We start from the raw sequence: 24394 nt of genomic DNA, 5'->3' as shown, positions 1-24394 counted from the left end.
GATCTCTTGCCAGCTAATCTTGTAAATTTCTTGTGAATCTGTTTCTCTTGCAAATACTGATATAACCCTGCACTTTCAAATCCCCTGGTTACCACTTCATCCAGGAGGAAGGTTATTGTGGAGTAACAAAAGTCGTCGTCTGCTGCTTTGTCTGTACCTGTGATCAGAAGCAGCAGTCACAGCACAGATACTTATATTTGGAAACTGGGGTCCTTTTTGCCCAACTTGGCTCCTGCAAGCAGTGTGCAAGCTGCTTCAGGAATGTATGCACAGTTGTCTGACATAGGGATTTTGGTGACAGATGGGCAGCTACTATTACACTAAGAGTTGAATTGACTGAAACTGATCACACTTTATGGTTCAAATTCCTTTGGAAGTTGAAGACCTTCTATACACTCCAGAGTTCCAAAATAGATGGATTCTGCCATTGCTTTTGTTGTCTTGGCGTTTCCTGATGCTCTTTACTCTGCCATCTTTTTAAAAATCCTCTTGAGTCCTCACTCTTAAGCACTATATTATATTACTTCATCAATAAGATGAGATTAAGTGCTTTCTCTCAGGGATCTGATAGATTTTGTGAAGAGACAGACATATATATATAAATATTTATAATGACTTGTATGATTCATTGTATTAATGAAGAACACATGAAGGCTTTGTTTTTGGTACTGGGGATTAAACTCGGGTCCTTGTGCTTGCAAGGCAGGCGACAGCCCCACTGAGCTAAATTCCCAGCCCCTGAAGAAGAACACATGAGAAGTGAGAATTGTCTGAGGTTAGTAAAGTAGAGATGAAGATCGATTAGATTCTAGATAGATTTATGTAGAAATTTTGGCCATAATACTTGAGCAAAATAGATGCGGGGTATTTTCTTTTTTTTTCCTCATTGAGTTTATTGGTAATTTTAGGTATGCAGTACGGTTACATTCATCATTGGGATCTTGTACCTTTACATGACAGGTCTTGGTTCTCATTTTTTTCCCTTGTCCCTGACCTCCCTTCACCCCCTCCTCCCCTCCCCATTTACAAATATTTTATTTCCATTTTTTCATTTTCTCCTACTTTTTTTCTTTCCCTTATTACCTTTCTCCTACCCTTCCCAATTTCCCTACACCTTTAGCCCTTTTCTTCCTATTTCACATTGTCAATTATCTCATTATTATCTTATGTACTATTATGGTTTGTTCACTCCAGAGAAACTATTCGGTATTTACACGTGTGACTTATTTATTTCACTTAGGAGTATATCCTCAATAAGTATCCATCCCCCCACCCCAAATATAAGGACCTGATTCAAAAATAGGCATCTGAAATGAATAGACATTTCTCAGACAAAGAAGTAAAAGCAGCAAGTAAATATATGAAAAAATGTTCCACATCACTGGTCATTCGAGAGATGCATATGAAAACAACACAGATTCCACCTCACCCCACAAAGAATGGCTGCTATCAAGAAATCACTCAATAACAAATGTTGGAGGGATTGTGGGGAGAAAGGAACCCTTCTCCATTGTTGGTGGGAGTGCAGGTATTTTCTTAATTGCCTGCTGATTTACTCAGGATTGCCTCCTGCATTAAGCTTCTGGTGTTCATTGTGTTCAGTACAGCAAATTTGCATTTTATGTAGCAAAAGGATTTCTTTCAATCTGAAGCCATGTTACAAAAGCACAACTACTTGAATGCTAGACTCCAAAGTAAAATTATCTTCGACTCAAAGAATGGCAAGTTATAATAAGACTGCCTTGTCTTGTTTGAAATGCAGTGACAAATCTCTGCTGGGATGAGGTCATGGTGGTGGAGGCTAGAAATCCCCATCCTGTAATTAGATTTATAGCTTTGATTATGGATAGAATACTTGGAATTGAAATCATAACTGTCTTAATCACTGTATTCATCTGCATTTAAATATCAATAATAAAGAGCCTTATATTAATTTTTTGGTGGCTCCTTCATATATAGATTTACAAATGTAGGTTTCTGAAGGCAGTACAGTTTATTTAAATTTTTTCTTTATATAGAACATAATTTATAATATAGAATAAAAATATAGAATAAAATTTATAATTTTCAGACTTTGAGTTCAGATAAATGAAAACTGATTATATCCTGAGATCAAAGCATATTGGGAGGTAAGAGAAATGTGCAAATTACTCAGACCGTTTTTCAAAATAAGTATTAAGCATTTTTACTTCTCAGCCAGGCATACTTTCAAATACAATGGAGGCTGAAAGGCTGAGTAGCATGACAAAATTTAAAGGAAATTATAGTTTATGAGAAAGTGCATTTTTACAGACAAAGACTAAATTCCCTGTTCTTGAATTGTACCTAGACATTTCTGTCCTTGTCAAATGTTCTTTTTATATTTGAGGCAATCGTTATACCATACTATTTTCAAAGATATGGGGGAAAACTATGAATTATTAATATTAAATTTTGATAATCTAAAGATCAAATCTGCCTCTCAGGTCCTAAAAAGACTGACATGAAATTTAACTTTAGGTATCTAGAGGAGCAGCTTAATCTATCACTATACTATTTCCTTGATTCCTATCCAATTCAATATATGGAACAACTAAGTTGTAGTCACACATGTTGTGAGCACACAGGCAAGAAGAAAAGTAGTTAAACATCTTGCTGTATGTGGGCAGTTCGAGGGCAGGCAGACACCATGCACCTTGACCACCTATTATGGAGTTTTTTGCTGCTGTGTCAAGTGAAAGCGAGTTAATTGGGTGAAGCTGTGGAGCATGTTAGGGCCTGGTAAAGGGCTTGCTGTCTGATAGCTGAATGTCAGCAAAAGCCAGTCAAGTGTAGCTGAGAGACAGAGACCCGTCACAAAGTTCCTGCTGACTGGAATGCAGTTAGGAAGCTAAAATACAGTTCCATCTCACTTTCCCCCTCATTGAATCCAAGCACCTTTAAAGATTTTACACTGTATATGTCAACTCGTGTTCTCTAAGATGTTTCCCTCTAACTGTCCTGCATTCAATGATTGAACAGGAGATGCTAATATTTAGCAAAGTGAATGTAAATTCCCTCTTTCCCCTTTTCTGCCCAAGCAGATAGACATTCAACTCAAAGGAAACTTTGAAGGTTTACATCAAACAATTAGATTGCCTCCAAATTTAGCTTATAATAGAATCTTTTTCCTCAAGAGAGTATGAAAATTGACAAAGCAATAGAATAAGCAATGCATTTTTCTCTGATATAGAAAATTTAGCTGTAGGGAGTTAGGATTCCTGCCTGGATGTCTTGAGGATGGACACTTGCCAAGATGATGTTCCTTGTCTTTTGTCACAGGATTTTTCTGTCCTTTTCCTGAGTGCCCTAAGGTAAAAATATAATGATAGCCACCTGAAGGTCAAGAAAGAGATACAGGAAGGAACAATGAGGTCTCTTCTGAAATTTGGACACTTAAAGAGGAAGAGTTGGGGTTCAGGGATTTGTCTTAGTTGGTTCCGCTGCCTGCCTCGCAAGTGTAAGGGCACAAGTTTGATCCCTAGTACCAAAAAAAAAAAAAAAAAAAAAAAAAAAAAAAAAAAAGAGTTGAAAAAAGTCATAATAAAATTAAAGTTTCTGAAATACAACTTTGCAGAAAGAAGAGTTTACTATCAAAATATGTCTTCTTATCTTTCTTTAGATTATTGATCAGAAGTCCATATATTTATCCATTGATAGGTGGGCATATAGAGTACCTGTTATATATCTGGCATAGTATAAGCCTCTGGTAAAACAGAAACAAACAAAATAGTCTTGCCTTCAAGAAATCAACACTCTAAGCCAGCACTGTCCATTAGAATTTACTGCAATGATAGAAATGTCACTTTTGAGCACTTGGAACATGGCTAGTATAGTTGAGGAATTGAACTTTAATTTTAAGTTTAATGTCATTAAAATTTAATTTGAAGTCACTAGCCACGTGTGGTGCCATATTGAAAAGTAAATGTCCAAACAGGAGAATGGCGATACTGCACCACTGTGACCATGTGTGGGAAGTGTTCTGATAGCGGGAGGGGAGTCTAACCTTAGTGTGAGGTGACAAGTGACAGGAACAGTGTGGAGGGAAGCTGGTACCCTCATGAGCCCTGCAGAACAGTAGGGCTTAACCTATCAAAAGAAGTGTCTTTCTAAGCAGAAAAGGCAGCATGTAATCAAGCCTGAGCTAGGAGAAAACGACACAGTTCACGATGAGTACTTTGATTAGCACTGGGGAGCAAAATGTTTCAGGGGAGGCTGCAGCAGTCACATATACTTGTTTGTAACAAGTTACTCCACAAGCGTAGAATAGAGGGTTGCTCAGGCCAAATTAATATACACTAATTACATATGATGTGATAAAATATAGTATATATTTAATCTTTACAGTAAAAGAAACAGTGCCATTAACACCCTCCAAATACTTCCACTCTTGCTTTTAACCCACTCACCCCCACCTTTTTTTGGTTTTTTGAAACAGGGTCTCACTACGTAGTTGAGTCTGACCTGGAACTTACTATGTAGCCCAGGCTGATCTTGAACTCCCAGCGATCCTCCTGCCTCAGCCTCCCCAGTGGTGGGATTACAGGCGTGAACCCCCATGCCTGGCTTCATCCCCTTTCTCTTGCCGCTTTCAGCAGGAGTTCTGGAAGTCCTCTTCTGTATTTTTAGTTGTGCTTTCCTGGATGCCTTGATGTCCTGAATTGATTAAAATGTTTACCTTTCACGTTTTTTTTGACTTTGAGAGAGAGCCAGCAGCGAACAGGGTGGATGAAGATGCATTGTAGCATATCTGTCCGCTGGCACTTGGCAGGAGGAGCATTCACCGTGATTTCTGAGTCCAGCTTCCTAAAGAGGTTTAGGAAGGAGGAGTCCCAGAACTGTCTCAGACAGCAGCAAGAATGACGGCATGATGAGTGTGTTGACGCGAGGGAGGGAGACTATCCTGAGGGGGATTAATGGCAGTATGTTTTTTACTATAAGAAAATTTAAACATTTAGGCACACATATTTTAAAATTTTCCCTGTAGTTTATACAATCAATTGAAACATAGTAAAAAGCAAGAAGCGACATGGTAAGGATTGTAGTACTTGGCTTCTTGGTTACACATTGTTCATATGACCTGGCTTTCTCTGCTGCATTTGTGAGGCTATAAAGATCAGGATTGAGATTTGCAAAAGAGGGTTTGTAGCGTAGAAAGTACCCCAGGCACTTAGACACACTTGCTTTCTGGAAGAGATACAGGGCCAAGCATGCCTGGCCAGTAGCTGTTCTTTGTTACGTGGACTGCTGAACAGCTTAGGGTTTTATCTGCAGTTCTAAGACTAATTTTCTGATGGCATTAGTGACACATCTTTACCTCATGACGTGGTCTTCCCATCCCTCTCTAGCTATAAAGTAACTTGTCTTATAGGGTACTAAGTTACTCATTATTCTGGACAGGTAAGTTCTGCCTATTTCTTACAGATAAGTTGCTTCTTCATTATCTGTGCATAAAACTTGATATGAGTTTCATCTGTCTTATTTTTTCCTTTGCCTTCAGTTGCAAATTTGAGTATTCTCAAATCACAAGCATTAGTAGAAGGAAATGGATGTTTGAAAGGATCATCTGTTTACAAAAATTAAAAGTACACTAGGCTGGAGAAAATGAAGAGGCACTTAAATAGTTGATAAAATTTTTTAGTAAGGAGCTTTGAAACCTGTGTCAAAATTATCTGTTAGATACCCTATTCTGAGCCCAAATTACGTTGCAAGGAAGTCTAAGTTTTTCTGAAAAATTGGGAGTGCAGGCTGTTAATGGAGTTAAGTTGAATAAGGTCTCTGGTGATTAGCAAAGGAGGACTAGTGCAAGGTTTTGGGCAGGTGGCCAGAGGAGGAGGTGGAAAATAAAAGTGCCTACTGTCTTCTGTACAGACCTAGGGACTGGCATCTGCACTCTTATAAAGAAGACCTACAAGTAAAGGTGGAAGAAAATGTTTTGTGGCAGACTCTGCTAGGCACTGGGTTCCAGACAGAGTTGCCATGGTTTTCAGCTGACCAAAGGCACAATGAACTCATGGTCAACTCTTTGTGGAGACATCACCCATATTGTCCTAGTGAATCCTGTGGTAGATTAGAAACTGGTCCTGGCGGAGGGATTTTAGACACCTAGGAACTCTTGATGGGGCCTCTACAGGGAGAGAGAAGGTCGTATGTAAGCAAATCATGGGGAAAAATCCCAGAGAAATTTGACTCATTACTAGGACTTGTCTGTATCCATAGATCCATCAGTCCCCCTTTTGAATATTTACCTGAAAGATTTGAAATCAGTATGTCAAGGAGATGTCTGCACTCCTGTGCAGTATTCACAACAGTATATATTTGGAAAAAATGGAAGTGCCCATCACTAATGAATGGATTAAAAAATAGTGTTTTTATATTCTATGGAATGCTATTTAGCCTTTAAAAAGATTGAATTTTTATCATTTGCAGCAGCATGAATTAATTTAAATGACATTATTGTAAGTGGAATATGCCAGGTACGGAAATACAGATATCACATAATTGCACTTGTGGAATCTAAAGATTTGAACTCAGAATACTAGAGAATAAAATGATGGTTACTATGGGGTGGCTTGGGGTTAGGGGAAATGTTGGTCAAAAGGTATAACATTTTAGTCAGATGGAAGGAATAAGTTTTTAAAAAAATTCATTGTTTATTGTACATTTAGGTATATTATGTGATGACATTCATCACTGGGAATTTGTACCTATACATGATATATCTTGATTCTTATTTTTTCCCCATTCTCCTGCCCTCCTTTCGACCCCTCCACCCCTCTCTATTTACAAAGACTTTGCTTTTTTTCCCTTTTCTCATATTTATTCCTGTCCCTTCTTTCCTTACTCCATCACCTTCTACTTCCCCTTCCCCTTTGTATCTCTTCTTCTTATTTCGCATTATCTGTTATACATCTTGAGCCTCATTTACACTTACAGTTTCTCACTAGAGAAATTATTTGGTATGTGCACATTTGTGTACTGTTTATTTCACTTAAGAGTATGGCCTCAATGTGAATCCATTTAGCTACAAATATTCTTTATGGATGAGCAGTACTCCATTTTATAAAAAAAAACCACAACTTTTACCAGTCTCCAGTTGATGGGCATTTGGGCTGTTGCCAAACTATCACAAACTGTACTGCTATAAACATGGGTGCACATATATCACTGTGCTTTGATTCCTTTAATTCTTTTGGGAAGATACCCCACAGGGAAATAGCTGGGTCACATGGGACCTCTAATCGTAGTTCTTTGAGGTATCTCCATACTGATTTCCACAGTGCTTGCACCAGTCTAAACTCCCACCAACAGTAGGCAAGGGTTCCTTTTTCCCCACAGCCCCTCCGGCATTTGTTATTGGTTGATTTCGTGATACCAGCCATTCTTTCTGTAGTGAGCTGGAATCTCAGTGTTGTTTTCATTTGCATCTCTCGAATGACCAGTGATGTTGAACATTTTTTCATGTGTTTGTTTGCTATTTCTACTTTGTCTGAGATATATCTGTTCATTTCAGATGGCCATTTTTGAATTGGGTCTTTAAATTTGAAAGGTCTGATTTTTTAAAATTCTTATATGGTCTAGATAGTAGACCTTTGTCTGAGGAATAGCCAGTAAAATTTTTTTCCCCACATTGTGGGTTGTCTCTTCACTCTGATGGTGGTTTCTCTTGCTGTGCAGAAGCTTTTTAATAAGATGAGATTCCAATTGTTGATTCCTCGTGCTAGTTCTTTTGTGACTGAGGTTTTGTTCATGAAATCTTTTCCTATACCAGTGTCTTCAAGAATTCCACCTAACTGCTCTTCCAGTTGGCTTAGTGTTTCTGTTTTAGTATTTAGATCTTTGATTCATTTCAATTTTAGTTTAGTGCCTGATGAGAGATATAGGTCTAGTTTTAATCTTTGGAAAGTTGATACCCAGTTTTTCCAGTACCATTTATTAAAGAGGCTATGTTTCCTCCAGTGAGGGTGTTTGGCTCTGGAAGGAGTAAGTTTTGATAATGTATTATACAGTAAAGTGATTATAGTTAATAATATATTGTGCATTTCATTGCTAAAAGTGGATTCAAATGTTCTCATAACAAAAAGTAAATGAGGTAATAAATACATAAATTAGCCTGATTTGTTTATTCTGTAATATCTATTTTTGAAATATCACATATCATCCCATATATTTATATAATAATTATTTGCCAGTAAATTAACAAATTTTGAAGAATAATAGATTGTATATGTGTTTAGATATGCATTATGTATTATGCAAGAACAGGGAAATCTGTCGTGAGGAATTGATAATGTAGGAAGTAGATTCCTAACATACAGCTTATAGGTATATTATTTTGGAAATCTGTGGTTGTTACATTATTCTCACAGTTATTCCATAGGATGTTCTCCTTTAGAGATGAGTTTGGTTTGAGGTTTTTGAAAATTGCCTGATTCTTGCAGAATTAGCATTCTTACACATCATGTAAAGGAAATGTATTGCCAACTTGCGCTTTGTTTTGGTATGTACTGTTCAGTGCATCTGATCTGAAGGCATTCCATAGCTGTGACTCCCAGCTCACATGATCTTTTCTTATGTCTGAAGTGTCCTTCTCTTAATGAGAAATAAACCACCTTTTTTAAACTGAATATGGGGCGGTCCTTCCCAAAGGAGGGCTGGCCTGGTCGAAGGTCCACAGCATTGGGGGATACAGAACTGACACCGCTGACGGTCAGCTTTCATGCACCCTTGAAGAATTGCTAGGGATGGTAGGTGTGACATAATAGGAGAATGAGGGAACAATGGAGGAGAAAGGCATAAAAATGGGGTTTCAAATGTAAAATGAAAATATATTGGTAAGTTTGTTAAGGTGTGTGAATGAGGTGGGCTGGTGGCGCAGTAGATAACGTGTCAGACTATGGATCAGAGATGTGTGAGTGGCAGATACATCAATAGAAAGGTTTAGAAAAGTCATCTCTTTCAAACAATTCTACATTCTAAGTGATTCTCTTTACCTGAGAGCTTTTTCAGTATTTTCACTTAGAGAAAAACATTCTATTAAAAGATCTAGGTATATAGCTTTCAGATTATTACTAAATTTTTGATATTGAATTAAAAGAAAGGTTACAACTTTAAGAGGAAATTCTTTAGTAATGAAAAAGTGGTCAGAAAGCTTCGCCTAATAGTTCCCAGAGAGTGTGATGTGTGTACATTTGACCACAGAAGTTGTAATTTGGCAGTGCTATTTGAAGTAGAATGAAGGCACACAAGCTTTAAGTAGCTCCTTGGCATAAGGAGTTACATTTGTATGAAGTAGAGGTACAAGTTATTCAGTGTAACTACTTTTCTATGCATTTACTCAATGTCAGATTGTGAATGTAAGTAGATAACTTAAAATTTTGAAATGAGAGTATGCTCTGCTAAATCAAAGTCTTGAAACTTGCTACAACACTTGCTTAATCTATCCTCTGAGACTTCATGTAACCAATTCATTTTCATTTTACCCACGCATTTTAGTCATAACTCATATGTATTTTAATATATATAAAATATATGTAATTTATATATAATTGGTCTTTTTTTAATAAAGGAGTTTTAGTTACAAAAGTGATGTATCCTTATTGTAGACAATTTGGAAATTACAAGAGAATAGGGAAAAAGTTCCAATAATTTGAGTAGTCAAAAATATTCTATGTAATTTTGTGTACTACTTTTTCACTTGCTGTGTCTACCACAAAGTATAGCCTGTGGGCCAAATCCACTTGCCCCCTGTTTTTGTATAGCCTACAAGCTAACGATGGTTTCATATTTTAAATTGTTGGGGAAAAAACAAAAGAGAAATATTTCATGACACATCAAAGTTATGTGAAATTCACATTTCAATGCCTATAGATACCCTTTTAATGTAATATAGCCATGCTACTTCATTTACATTTTGTCTGTGGCTACTTTTGTGCTTCCAACAGTAGGGTTTAGTATTAGTAGTAGTGATGATGTAGCCTACAGAGAATACAATAATTGTTATCTGGTCAGTATTTGCTGACTGTTGGTTAAGCTGAAGCATTTGTCCATCTTATCCAAAGTTTATAGTCATAAATTTTATAGCTGCATAATATTCTGTTGAGGGCCTAACTTACCCATATTTCTGAAGGTAAATATTGGATTATTTACAGTTTAGATCTGCTATTAGGGAACTGATGAAGTCATCAGCTCAAATGGCATTAACCATTTAAAACAGTTCCCTCATTATAGTTTGTCTTAGTCACTTTGCCGTCACTGGGACAGAACATCTTATTCCTACAGTGTAAAGGAGGAGGGTTTGTGTTGGCTCACGGTTTTGAGGGAAACATTGTGGGAGAGGGTCTGGCAGAGGAAAGCTGTGTCCCTCATGGAAGCCTGCAGGGAGTGAGGGGAGATGATCAGTTAGGACAAGAATATGACTTTGTAGGTCACCACCTCCTAGCAGCATATTTAGCTACTGAATTATCAGTGGTTTAGTTCACTGACTTGTGTAGCGTCCCCATGATTCAGCTAAGCTTCCAAGAGATGAATACATGAGACTCAGGGGGACAGTCTAGATCTAAACCACCATAGACCAAATGGTTTCATAATGTTGTACAATTGCTAGCAACTTATGTATGCCCATTTTGTAGTGCTTTTACTGACACACTAATTTCACTATAATTTTTAGAGTTTAATTTTCACTGGCAAATATTTCATTTAGTTTCCAGTTTTGACTGCTAGTGGCGGTTATTGTTTTTTCCCCATTTATTTGTAAATCAGCTGTATTTCCACTTTTGCTAGTTTATCACCTTTGCTCAAGATTCAAAAATTTTAAAGATAAAAAAATCACTGGGAGAAAAGTTTAAATTTTCAAAGTTTTTCCATTATCAGCATTCCAGTTGAGTCCTTTTTTATCCAAAAATAATTTTGTGATTTTTTTTTTCAGAAAAAAATAGGGCTATATATACATGTGTTTATGCTTATTTAAAAAATGCAAATACATATTATATATGTGTATAGAGCTCATATATACACATGGTCCCTGAGATTACGTGTGTGAACAACACTTAGGATTTAGCTCTTATTATAACATGCAACAGTGACATCTATTAAGTTGAAATACTACTTAAAATTGCATTTTGATGTTTTCATGCACTGTGATACTGTCTTCTGGTGCTGAGCAGCCTCAGGGAGCCTTACCTAGCACTCTCCCTTGTAGTTACAAGAGTGAGCAACTAGCGCTGTATAGTGCTGTGTGCTGAGCTGTGGTGCTTGGTAGGTGTAGTCAGTGCATTTTCAGATTACAGTATTGGCAGTTAACGATGAGTGTATTGGGACATATCCCCACTGTAAGCCAAGCAGCGTCTGTGTCTGAGTGTATACATCTCGATCCACATGCTGTTTTGAGCCATGTTTCTGTGTCAGTGTTTACATATTTGCCTCAGCTTTAAATGACTGCATGATATGTTTTGTCATGCTTCACCTTAATAGCCCTCTGTTGATGGAGACATCAGTTTCATTTTTAAAATGTTTTTCTACTTAAAAATGCTCCAGTGTACACATTTCTGTGTTCACCTTGAAACATTTTTGTGAATGCAGCCATAGGAGAAAAGCCGAGTGATGTAGTTGGTAAATACAAAGGGTGAAGAAGGCATTTAAAATGCTGTCTTTCAGAAAGTTTACACTAGCTCTCTCCGCTACCTACAGTGTCACGAGTTTGCTTTATTTCCCTCTTCTCGGTAGAGAAAACACGATCTACATTTCCCATCTGATAGCTGAAAAGTAATCTTTCATTGGCACATTTTGTCAACACAAGCTTCAAATCTCTGTGAGGCTTAGTGTGTTTTCATGTGTTTATTGGTGGTTATTGCACACATCCCCCACCAAGCAGGTAATCTGTACTTGATCCCGAGGCTGCCAATTTCCATGTGTCTGTTTTTTCCTTCTTCCTTAGTAATAGAGACTCTGAATATTACCTGGGATGTGCAGGGGAAATAAAAGGGCTAAGTTAGCCGTATGGCCTAAGTTCTAGCCAATGGGATATAAGCAAAGTGAGTTTGATTTTAGAAAGGGTTTTTATTTTATTATTTATTTATTTATTTAGTACTGAGGACCAAACTCAGAACCTTGCACTTGCGAGGCAGGAGGCGGAACCACTGAGCTAAATCCCCAGCCCTTAGAAATGGTTTTTAAACAGGAACCACATTCTGATCTGTAGAGCCCAAGATAGAGTTTGACCTGGGTTAGCTTCATGTAGCAACATCAGAAAGAAATTCATTTCTGTTTTACTTAAGCCCTTAATATTTTGGGTTTTCTATTAGAACTGAGTTCAGTCATAATAAATATATTACTGTTAGTCTCTTTTCTAATTAGGTTCTTCTTTAATTGATTTGCATAAGACTTTTGTAAATTAAGAAATTCACTCTTATTGTTAGCATGTGTTACGCTTTTTAAAACCAGTTTATCTCCATTTTCAGTGGCATTTCTTTATACTGTATACTCAAGTATTTGTTCAATTTTTAAATTTTTTGTACATTTGACTTATGGAGATACTTATATTTTAGATTATTTCTCATTGGGTGAATTAGCTGTTTAGGAACGTATGTTTCTAAGACCCAGGGAAAGAAGGCCTTTTTTGCATTTTCTGTTCATTTCTGGCACTCTGCCATCAGGTGTGTTGGGATTGGCAGGACAGGAGCAGACTGGGAGCACAGGGGTGTGAAGAGAACTAGGAACAAAAGCAATTGGGGAAAATCCTTCAGCTCTTTTTCCACCCTCAATCATGTCAGAAAATTTAAACATCCAAGAGAAGAAAATGGGAATTGTTATCTTGTCAGGTACAAGATATCTTCAAAGTAATTTAAAATTAAGGTTTAGATGTCCTATTGTAATTTAAAACTTCAGTGCTGAATTTAACCTCTGAGCACAACAACAGAGAAGCTCCTTTGGTGAAAGGGCCAGAACTTTCATTTTATGTAGATTTCATGCTATGCATATTCAAATGTTGGAATATAATGAAGTATATATCAATGTATTTTTGAGCCTTTAGTATAAGCTATGTACATTTATGTTCCAATCACAGAGATTTTCTGAACCATGACTATGTTTATAGAATGGCTCTAGATATAAAATAAACCTGAGGCTGAATCTTCTTTGGCAGTTTGAGAAGACAGCGGTCGAATGCATCAGTAGGTCAATCAGACCAGGGCTTGCAGGACTGTACAGTATTCACAAGGAAGCAGTAGGTGAAGCTGGTCAGGGAGCAGAGCCTCAGAAGGCTGCAGTCATGCAGCAAAGGACGTGGCTACCGGGAAGGCTGAGAGTCAAAACCATTAGTCCAGGCAGTGCTCCCTGTCGTCCGAGTAGCGGAGAGTGAGTGTGGACCATACGTGTAGGCTGACGACAAAACTGTGTCAGGAGTCAGATTTGCGGCTTTCGTATTCTGTCTTGTTTTCTGATTTATTTCTACCTCTGTAATTGTCCTTTTTTAATCTCTAGGCACACAAGCCTCTTTGTGTTTCCTGTCTACAGAGAGGCTTTTGCAGTCCTCCCTTGACTCACATTTCCCTCCCTGCTTTAATATCTGACCTAAAGAGCTAACCAGTCTTTACAGAGTGGCTTATAGGAAGAATGCATCACATATTTCAACAGGCTTAATATTGGTAAATAAAAATTAGAATTGGTAACTACAGTACAAGAACTTTGTATTTAATAGTGTAATAGCAGATGTGTGCATGCCCATATGTATCAGGTAAATATGTGTGATTCTCAGGTGAATATGCATGTGCGTGTATGTGTGTATCTCAGGCATGTAATTGATTTCAAAAGAGAATTATTCAGTATTATATACATGCGTATTGCCAGCTCTGTTGGTCCATGTAAATTGCAGCATTCTAAGATAGCAGAATGGCAGAATTGGAAAACTAACTTAAATTTGGGTAACTAACTTGAAGTATGGTATTTGGAAAGAAGAAAACTTAATAGACTCTAGTGTAAGATGACATCAGGAGCTAAAGCAGAAATGGCAAGAGGGCCTCATCCTGGTGCCCTCTTCTGGATGCTTGGATTTCTTCCTTAGTTCATGGAGAACATTTTTACTCAAAACAAGTCAATAAAGTACAGGGTTTAAAACATCAACATGGAGATGGAAATAATGAAATGTGTACTAGTGAATTTAATTGAATGAAGCCATAATCCAAACTTGGCTCATCTTACTTTTCCTTTTTTTAAAACCATGTGCAGTTTATATTCTTTCCCATCTATATCCTCTCAAAATCTCCAAGTATTATAATTGGGAAACTCTGATTTCCAGGCTAATGGTGCCCACGTGAGTTAGGTGTATCCTGTGTGAACACACATGGAATTATAACGGACCTGTAGAACTTCAGAGCTGAAAACAGCCCAGCCCCTCCTTTCATGGGATGTACAAGGGAAGAGAGGCTTGAGAGGACTGAAATGACCCAGTTAGATTGTACAGAGCAGGGAGGAGAAACTGTAGTCTGCCAGCCTCCAGTCTAAAGTTCCTCTCACCACACTCTATGTGCTTAGCACAGTCGCCATGTGGTGTTACTCAGGCCTACTAAACCACATTTCCTCACTTCTCATAATGCTAAATTCTGGAAGATTTAACTTGATCATAAATGTTACTCAGGAGACAGATGGCTTGGTGTCATTGTTTCAGAAACCTCAGTTGGCAAACTAGCTTTGATTCACAGATACTTTAGTGAAGGTTTATTTCATTATTAGACTAATGCATTATTTTTTGTTGTTTGGAAAATGTTCTTAAAAATTAAGATTTTAAAGCTCTGAAAAATGGCTGTTGGATGAGTCCAATCACTATATTTCATAAGATTTCTAAAATGGAGAAATTTAGTAGACATGTTTGGTATTGTGAATATGTATTTAGCTGATGGACTGTAGCAGTTCAGATAGAATCATTTACAGCTTATTGAGTAAATAAAAGTGCTTCTATAAAGATTCACATGACACTTAGCTTTTATTCCAGGTAACTCATTTCTTTTTGAAAAATTGCCTAAATTTAGATTTACGTAGGAGCCTACTGGAACACCTTAGCAGTTTAAAAAGTAGTTTAAATGACCATGGACTTTGCAGATTTAAAATGTACAATTGGGTGGTGAATATTAATTTTTAATGGTCTCTGACAAAAAGTTATTTAACGGTCTTTTATTCTCTGTGTTACATTAAAAAAGCAGTATGAAATATTTCTGGATGTTATTTGTAACAAGGAAAATAATTAGTATTTATTTGTTATTTTAACATCATATTCTCAGATCAAAATTTCTCCAGAATTTTTGCTGGTTTCTTTTTATGCTAAGTGACTTAAAATCAAATTTTATCCCATTTCATGAAAAAACTTATTTTCTAGCAGTGCAGCAGATGATTCTTGTAGCAAACACAATAATTTGTTTTCATTTACACAGAAGTGAGCCTGTTTATTTGCTGGAGGGTATGCCTTTTGGTGATAAAAGTCTCTTTCTTCTTCCCATCTAAGGGTTTTAGGTTATTTTCCATGTTTAGAACATAAGATCAGAAGATAATGTGCAAAAACTAAGACTAATTTGAAATATTGGAGAAATATTCAACACCCATTTCAAGGTTACTTAGTTAAAAAAAAGACTTAGATGAAAGGATATGTTCACATACAAAATGGAAAACGGGCATATTAAAAAGTAGGAAGGGTAAGGCAGGGGATTTAGCTCAGTGGTTCTGCTGCCTGCCTCGCAAGCGCAAAGACCTGAGTTTTGATCCCTGGTACAAAAAAAAAAAAATTTAGGAAGGGAAAGGCAAACAAGATGCTTTGCAGAGTGCCAAGATCTGTAGACTATTACAGAGAAGTAATTAAGAAGTCAGTAGAAATCTTTCCTGGAAGATGCCTGCCTTGTTCGTCATGTGTCAAGCTGATGGAGTTGCAAAAAGAAAATGGAACCTTCAAGTACAGCATGTAGGTTTGGGAGATTATACAAATCCCTAACATTGGCAAAACAGAAATGCAAGTCAGCTTGGCGCAGTTGCTTTTCTTTAATCAGAACATCAGGAAGACAGTACCATTGGAAGATGTCAAACTCTCCTCCATCTGATTCTGTACAACCATATCTTTTCACATGTAGCTCTCTTAGATCGGATTTAAAGTATAAAGAACTAGAAACATCCTAAAAAATGAAAATAGAATTACCTTATCATCTAGCAATCCCAGTCCTGGGTATGTACCCAGAAAACCTCAAATCAGTGTATCGAAGATATGTTTGAATCCCATCTTTGTTGTGGCTCTATGCAAAATAGCCAGTGTATAGGATCTATCCATTACTGGTGAATGGACCATCACTGTCCATCATGGGACGAATGAATGGACAAAGAAATGTAGAATATACACACAACGGCATTCTCTTCGGCCCTAAAAGAGAAATTCTGTCATTTGTTACAACATTGAAAAAGTTGGAGAAGATTATGCCAAGCATTGGACCAATATTTTGTGTTCTTAAAGTGAAACCTAAAACAAATGAATTCATATGAGCAGAGGCTTGGGGGCAAGGGGACTGAGAGGTGATAACCACAGGGTACAAACACTTGGCCGTACAGGAGGAATAAGTGTGTTTCATTTTATTAAAAAAATCTATTGCACAGTCTGGTGAGTATAGTAATAATAGTCTTGTACATTTTTTATTGAGTTTATTGGTACTTTTTAGGTATATAGTACAGTTACATTTATTATCGGGGTCTTGTGCCCTTACATGACAGATCTTGGTTCTCATTTTTTTTCCCATACCCCTGCCCTTCCTTCACCCCTCCTCCCTTATTTACAAAGACTTTGTTTCCATTTTATTGTTTTCTCATATTTTTCTTTTCCCTTATTTCCTTTCTCCTACCCTTCCCACTTCCCCTACACCTTTAGTCCTTTTCTTCCTACTTCACATTGTTAATTATACCATTTGGATCTTATTTACACTTTTAGTTTTTCACATCAGAGAAACTTTGGTATTTACACATGTCTTATTTATTTCATTTTAGAGTATGACCTCAATATGCATCCGTTTTCCTATGAATGACTCTAATTTCTCATTCTTTATGGCTGAGTAGTACTCTGTTTTATAGAAAAACCACATCTTTTTCCAGTCTCCAACTGATGGGCAGTTGGGTTGTTGCCAAGTTTTAGCTATTGCATACTGTGCCTCTGTAAACATGGGTGTGCATGTATCACTGTGGTACGATTTTTGTACATTTTAATATAGCTGATAGAGTAAATCTCAAATGATCTCATCACAAAAATGTCAAATACTTGAGGCGACGAATATGTTATTTGCCTTGGTTTAATCATTTCATATTATACTTAAAAACACAATATACTTTGTATACCCCTAAATATATTCAAATCTAACTTGCAAGTATTAAAAAAGATATAAAACAGACTTTTGAAGCCTTGCCTGATGGTGTTATTTCATGCCAGTAAAAATCCTGTTGTTTTAGCTAAGTTTCATTAAGAAGAAAGTCAAGCTGTACCCCTTCCTGGTCTTACAGCTTTCCCCTCATACCAGGTCTGGCAGAATGAGAGGTTAGAAGATGGCATTGTAGTGTTCATAGCAGCAAAGCCAAGCCGGCTATAATGCTGCCAGTTCAGATTCACAGCTGGAAAAACCCCAGAGAAGTTGCTCTAATAGCAGTGCAAGTGCAGGAGTCTGCCTCCAGCCCCTGGAGTAATGGAACGCTTTTTCCGGTTCTGAACTGACGTGCCAGGCCCGCTCTTACGGGCCTGCAAGTGAAGCCTCATCAGTGCTGCTAAACAGGGGCAGTGCACGATTTTAGAAAGTTCTTTTCCTTTTATGGGGATGAGGTGGACCCTGTCCTTCACAGAGCTATCCAAGTGGCCATTTTAGGTAGATTTTTTTTTAACCTTCCAGCATAAAAAGAGATGATTTCCTTCAGCTGTAGGCTTGCAGTGGAATATCAAGAAATCAAAAGAATAGAGATCAAAGAAAATTGCTGAACTAGGTGTTAGATGCAGACATTGATTTTCCTCCAGTTGTAGTTTTAAAAAAAAAATCTACAAAAATGGTAACGTATACAACAGTTGAATTTCTAATATATCCCTCAAGCCAGAAATTGCTTCTTTCTTGTTTCTACATGTAGAAGCAGATATAATAAAGCAGACCCTTATACTATCCATTATTTTCTTATCAAAACTATAAGACAATTGACCAGAAAGGTGTGGTTTTTTTAAACTCAGTTATACAAAATGTGATTTTTTTAGTGGAGATACTTGTGACTAATCTTGTTATCTCAGCAACATTTATTTCCTGGGAATCTGGAAAATTCTAACATAAAATTGTTCATTGTTTTTCTGTTATCTTTAAATATTACAAAATATCTGCGTTATTGCTAAGACTTCACTCACATTAAATTGATACAACTAATTACCAGTGTTACTTAAGGCTTAAACACATAGCTTTATCAAAATGTCAGTTTTGTTTTCAGGCATTTCATGTGTGTGTGATAGTTTATAAGTTTCAGCCTAGATACCGGCAGTATTTTAAAATGAGATTGTTTTCATGTTGTGCTTCCTTATTTTGATACATGATCTCCAAATACACGTACATAGAATGGTCCTTATCAAAACAGGATAGTAGCATTACTGAAGGTAAAGGCAAAAAGCTCTTCTTGCTAGAATTTTATATCTCAGGGTATTATTTTCTAGAAGTCACTGGGATTGTCTTACATTTCTTTGTGCTGTGCTTGTCAAATAAATCAGGCCGATAGATTTAAAAGCATAACTACTATCCATAGTTCATTTTCTAAGCAGTCTAATCTTCCATATTGTATAGCACATCATAGCATAATATGTATAGCATATCATAGGCATAATGAAATAAATACTATAAGCATTGATTTTGTAAATTGTAGTGAATTGAAGCTGAGGTAAAAACACTCAATTATATTGATTCTTTGATACAATGATTTTATATTAAGATTTAGTATTTCTTCCATTTTTCTGAAAAGTTTATGGCATAGACCAACCAGATTCGGTCACACTTAGAAAATAATATTAATATAATAAGGTTATTAGTCTACTTCCTTGTTTTTAGCTCTGTTTGAGAGTTTTCAACTCAGTGTTTTTGCTTTTGTATGTCACAGATAGGATCACGGAACCACTCGAATCTCTCCATTCCTTCAAGAGCTGCTCTTCCTGCTGACACAATTGGTGTAGGGAATTTTTTGCCATTGCAAGCTGAACTTGATACAACTTATGCATTCTTAAAGGAGACATTTATAAATACTGCACCCCATGCTCTAACATCGTCACACTCCTCTCCGGTGACTATATCTGCTAGCGCCAAAGGACCAACTCAGCTTGGATTATGACTTTATGAGACAAAAATGGAGGGAGAGTCAACAGTACAATTAAAATTGTTTTGAGAAGGATTTTTTAAAAAATTATACAATATCTTAATATGTACAGGTATCTCTGTCTTGAAAAACAAAATATCCCACTTTTTTCTCTCAAGTTTTATTTATTATCACAGTTCCTCATTTTTATGTAACATATTTTTAAATGTTAAAGAATGACACATTTTGGGTAATTTCCCTCAGACTTAAAAAAATCAATAAGCCATTTTAGTCTCTATCTATCAAAGTTGTTTCATACTTGTCTATTTTAAAGCAGGACTGCAATACTTTAATAGGATTGAGAGAGCTATTTGAAATGTATGCCAATGATTCCTGTCATTTCGTGGCAGCCCTGCCATGGTTCACTGAGCCCCTCTTCTCTCTTGTCAGCTCAACTGAAGACAAGCATTTAGTTGCAAACTTTAAGCAGGTTGTGCAAAACAGAAATGATGTGACTGCTTCTCTCCTGCACAATAATGTCACTCCTGGTCAACGTGAGAAGGTCAGGTTGCTCCTTGTAAAGCTACATGATACCACTTGCCCATTTGAACAAGTTAAGTTAACTGCTGAATCTGGTCCCTGTAGACATTGAAAACTTATCCTTTTATCAAGTCTGCATTTGATAAGAAAGTAGAGCATTTGTACCGGGAGTATTTCTGTGGTATGTGTTGGCACTTTATAAGGACAGTTCCCACACTAGTATAGCAGGTAATATATTTAGTGTAAGCTAAAAAACTTCAAGGTAATGGCTGTTTTGACCTTCAAAATAGACTCCTCTATTGTTTTTGTTGTTGGTAGGACCCAAGAGTGACGCCCATCTTTGATGCTGACAGAATTTAAAACAAGGCCATTGCCCTGCATTTTCTGCCTTGTAGCACACAAAAGTAAAATTGTATGTCAGGCCGAGATGTCGGGGAGCTGACAAGATGCCCCAGTGACATTTCAGCTAGAAAGAGCAAGTGTCTTGCAACCAAGTGGTCAAATATCAAATAATAGGTCAAGCAGGAAGGAGCTGAGTTCTAACCACAAAGAGGTTTCTGGTAACTTACTTGACAAGCTTTTGGGCGCTTTGTGGCTTGACAAAGTGATGTTCTGTTGGGTATCGCTAGACAGACTGTTCTTTATCGCCTTCAGAAGATCAGACATTGACATTGATTAAACTCTTTAACCCTTAAAGGTTAAATCCTTGCAGTTTGCATCATGGTAAGTGAAGAACAAAAGAATATTTGTACTGTGTATTTGTTTTTGTTTTAATCATTTAATTCCTCAGTGATATTAACTTCTGATGTGCACTGTAGTTTTTGACAAAGCATTTTGATACAAAATCTATATTTTGTATTGTTTTTCACTATGGAGTCCTTCTATTGTGGGTACATTAGAAAATAACAGTATATGTTATGGAATAAGATTTGACACAGATATACCCAACTTCTGAGAAATTTTTATTGGTCTTAAGAAATGAAATCTGTATACTATTTATGTTATTAGTCAAATTGTCCAAATGATTTATACTATCTGAGTTAGCATATTACTTTCATACTATGTAATACAATACCATTTCTTAGGCTGCTGAGCCAATATAATTAACTTTGTATAAAACTTTAGAAAGTTCTTTATGTGGAGTAAAATTCTATTTTTAACAAAATTCTCTTAATTCTTTCCTTGGAATTCTTTTTAATGTGTCTTATATAATGTAACCTGTATGAAACTCAACTTGCAAATTGATGATAATACAGAGTGTGCTATTGATTGTTTTTACATAGATCACAGAATAATTTTTACATTTTCTTCCATTCTGTACAGTGATTAGAATATTCTCCATATGGAAATGAAGATGTAATTTTTGGGTCATGTGCTATCATTGAGCTTCCAATTTTGGCACTGTAGAAAAAGCGTCACCCTGTGTAACTTACATGTCTGTGTTTGTGTATGTATGTTTGTGTTGAATCTGTTTCCAGATTCTTCTAATTTAGGAGGAACAAGCACCTTTGTAAAAACATGCCATGGACAGGCGTTAAATCTGTTTGCCTTAATTTTACAGTCTGTTAATGGGATAACTACAAAAATAAATGTGTATGTCTCTCCACATATGTGGGTATCTGATCTTACTGATAGATTTTGCACAGATAATTCAGAACTATAAATTCAAAAAGATTATTAAATCAAATTGGAGCATGTCACATTTATAAGTAGCTAGATGCTAAAGGCCATAGAAACTGAAGGATGAGCCTCCTGAGCAGTCATTAGTATTCACTACCAAATATAGTAATTTTTATACCATGTGCTTTTCCCCCAGAAGTCAGACCCAGCAGGAGGAGAAGATTTAATGACATATCCTATGGAGATCTGAGAAACTCTACACTGCATCTGAGTACCTTAGTGACCAATTGCTGCATATTTGAGATCTGTGTTGCATGGGCAAGGACAGTTGCTCCATCAGCTTCTTTAGCTCCTTAAGAATGATGCATGGACTAGACATTTCCCAGGAGAATTACTTCAGATATTTTTGTAGGGGAAAGGAAGTTTTACTTTACACACCTCAGCGTGTGAATTTTCTTACCTTCTCTGATCTAGAAAAATGCCTGTATCACCCATTACTATCAAAGGGATTCTTAAAGTTATTGTTCTGATACCTAAGTCACATTTATTTATTGAGGGCTTGTCAGTATTATTAATGTAAATGTTTTGGAATGACATAACACAAATGCACAAAGATTTAGAAAATTGCGGGAATTGCCAATTCAATAATTTAATGTCACGTGTAAAAACCCTTTTAAATAATAGAATGATGACCATACCATTTTTACCAAATGCCTGACTCTTATTAAACTTAGGAGCTCTATTTCTTATTTCACATTTATAATATAATCTATTATTGAATGTTTAATGAGATCATTACTGTTTTCATATTACTTTACCAGTTATATCTAAATTCATTTTATACATCATACTGAACAATGGTAAATTGATTCTGTTTCAGTCTGCATGTTTTAGAGACATATTTTCCAATGCAGAAGTTGGAAGGTAATTAATATTTATTCAGCAACTATATTATAATATATAATAATAATTATATTCCAGCCATTATAGCAAAACACTAACTAATGTTCTCACAACAAATATCTGGAAAAGGAATTTGTATCACGTTTATAGATAATAACTGAGAAGCTAAAATATTAAGCATTTTAATACCTAAGATCACATATAAGCTCCAAACTGTAACTCCAAAGCCCACATTAATTTGGTGGGCCTGGCTTTCAGAAATAATGACAGTTTTTTTTTAAAGAAGAGAAGAATTAAAAAATTATCCTGACTAGTTAGTAATAATCTTGAGAAGTTTTGATTTGAAATCCAGATTTCTTATCCACTGATTAGACAATAAAATGCATACGTATTGATAATGTGTATGTAACTGGTAGCTGTACGAACAGGGAAGTTTATACCTGTCTTTGAAAGGAATCAGAGTGCTCACCGTGTTGCCTGGTGTCTCTAGGTTGGCTGGAGAGACCACATAGAATTTGTCAGAAACAGACCTCTTGAAATCTACCAATGGCTGGGCCAAGTTATTACTTCCATCAAAATGGAAAGTAATGAAATACATAGCTAATCCAGGTAAGATTTATTGTATAACTTCTAGGAAAAAGTTTGTAAAATATGTATTTTCTGTACCAGTGTGGTGGACAGTAATGGCCCCGAAATTAACTGTGTCCTGATGTCTGGAGCCTGTGAATATATTGTATACGGCAAAAGGCTGGGGACATAGTGCTGGACCCTCTGGTGGGCCTAAACCCAACAGGAAGGTATCCTTGTCAGAGAGGAAGATGGGATTGACCTGAGGACAGAGAGGAGGTGTGATGGTGGGTGTAGAGGCCCAGGGCTGTGCTGCGAAGACAGGGAAGGGCAGGCCGAAGGGATCCAGAGCACTGAGAAGCTGAAGAAGACAAGGCAACGGATCCTTCTCAGAGGTTTCAGAACTGTCAGAGGATAAATTTGTGTTGTTAAGCCACCTCAAGCCTGTGGCAATTTGTTACAGCAGACATAGGAAACTGTTATAACCAGTAAAATTTTAGTGTTCTTTTTTAAAGATCTACTAATCTTAAAATATGAACGGTGAAATTGCTCCTACTTAAAAATTATCCCAACCTGTTGTTTTCATAACTTGAATTTCCAAATTTGTTTTTGGGTTTCAATTTTATATTCATGAATTTTTTGGCGGGGGGGTACCCGGGATCGAACTTCAGGTCCTTGTGCTTGCAAGGCAGGCGGCGGAATCACTGAGCTAAATCCCTGGCCATGAATTTTCAGTATAATAAGCAGTGATCATCCATACTGAGCCTGCATTTAGTCACATCTTATCATTATTTTAAAATTATTATTTAATCTATTATTTCAAATGCATGTTAATTTCTACAGTTTTTAAAAGGTATCACATTTCCAGTGTATCTTTAAAAATCTACTTTAAATGATTGTTTTTATTTGATTCAGTTTTTGTTGGCGTATTTTATAACTTTCTTACAAAAGAATTCAACTTGGAAAGCACCTGTGCTAATCATAGCTTAAAATAATGATTTGGAATTTAAAAGTCCTACGTATGCCAGCACATTTTCTTTATTATTTGACCATGAGTTTGACATATCCCTAGTACCCCTGTATTTTGTTACCACTGAAGTGAAAGAATTTTAATAATTTCCTTCAAAAATGAAACCTGAATTCTTTATTGTGTAGTATCTGATCCATTTCATTTTACTTTGGTTTAGTAAGAGAAATAAGACCAATTTTAATTGAACTGTGTTCAGTATCATCAAACCTAAAATACTGAAGATCTAAACCTACCTAGAGTGTTAAATACTTCAAGTACAGCCAAAAAGAAAATGAAAGGAAAAGATAAGCCTCTGGCTGTATAAGGAACACATCTAACCCTCCCTGATAAGTGAGACATAAATGTAAATTTGCCTGCTGGTTGAGCTCCATTTTGTTCTTGAACCCTGGCAATTTTACT

At 36.4% G+C, this 24394-nt stretch overlaps 1 protein-coding gene across 10 annotated transcripts in view; it reads left to right on the top strand.

Annotated features, from left to right (window-relative positions):
- Positions 1 to 24394, top strand: part of Ccdc171 (coiled-coil domain containing 171) — a 339562-nt gene that overhangs the window by 287022 nt on the left and 28146 nt on the right. For 5 of the 10 annotated variants that reach the window (XM_010630944.1, XM_010630946.1, XM_010630945.1 and 2 more), the window contains one exon: positions 19144 to 19518. The exons of 4 other annotated variants lie outside the window; for them this stretch is intronic. In XM_010630944.1, the coding sequence (XP_010629246.1) occupies positions 19144 to 19371 (228 nt within the window). In that variant the 3' untranslated portion in view covers positions 19372 to 19518. Of the gene's footprint in view, positions 1 to 19143; positions 19519 to 21691; positions 21778 to 24394 lie in introns of those variants that run through there. One more of the 10 variants, XM_010630947.1, reaches the window with a different exon arrangement.

This window comes from Fukomys damarensis, unplaced genomic scaffold (assembly GCF_012274545.1).
Source record: "Fukomys damarensis isolate Sample0158 unplaced genomic scaffold, DMR_v1.0_HiC HiC_scaffold_31, whole genome shotgun sequence".
Lineage (NCBI taxonomy): Eukaryota > Metazoa > Chordata > Mammalia > Rodentia > Bathyergidae > Fukomys > Fukomys damarensis.
The sequence above is the reverse complement of the archived record's forward strand: the minus strand, read 5'-3'. Positions and strand labels throughout refer to the sequence as shown.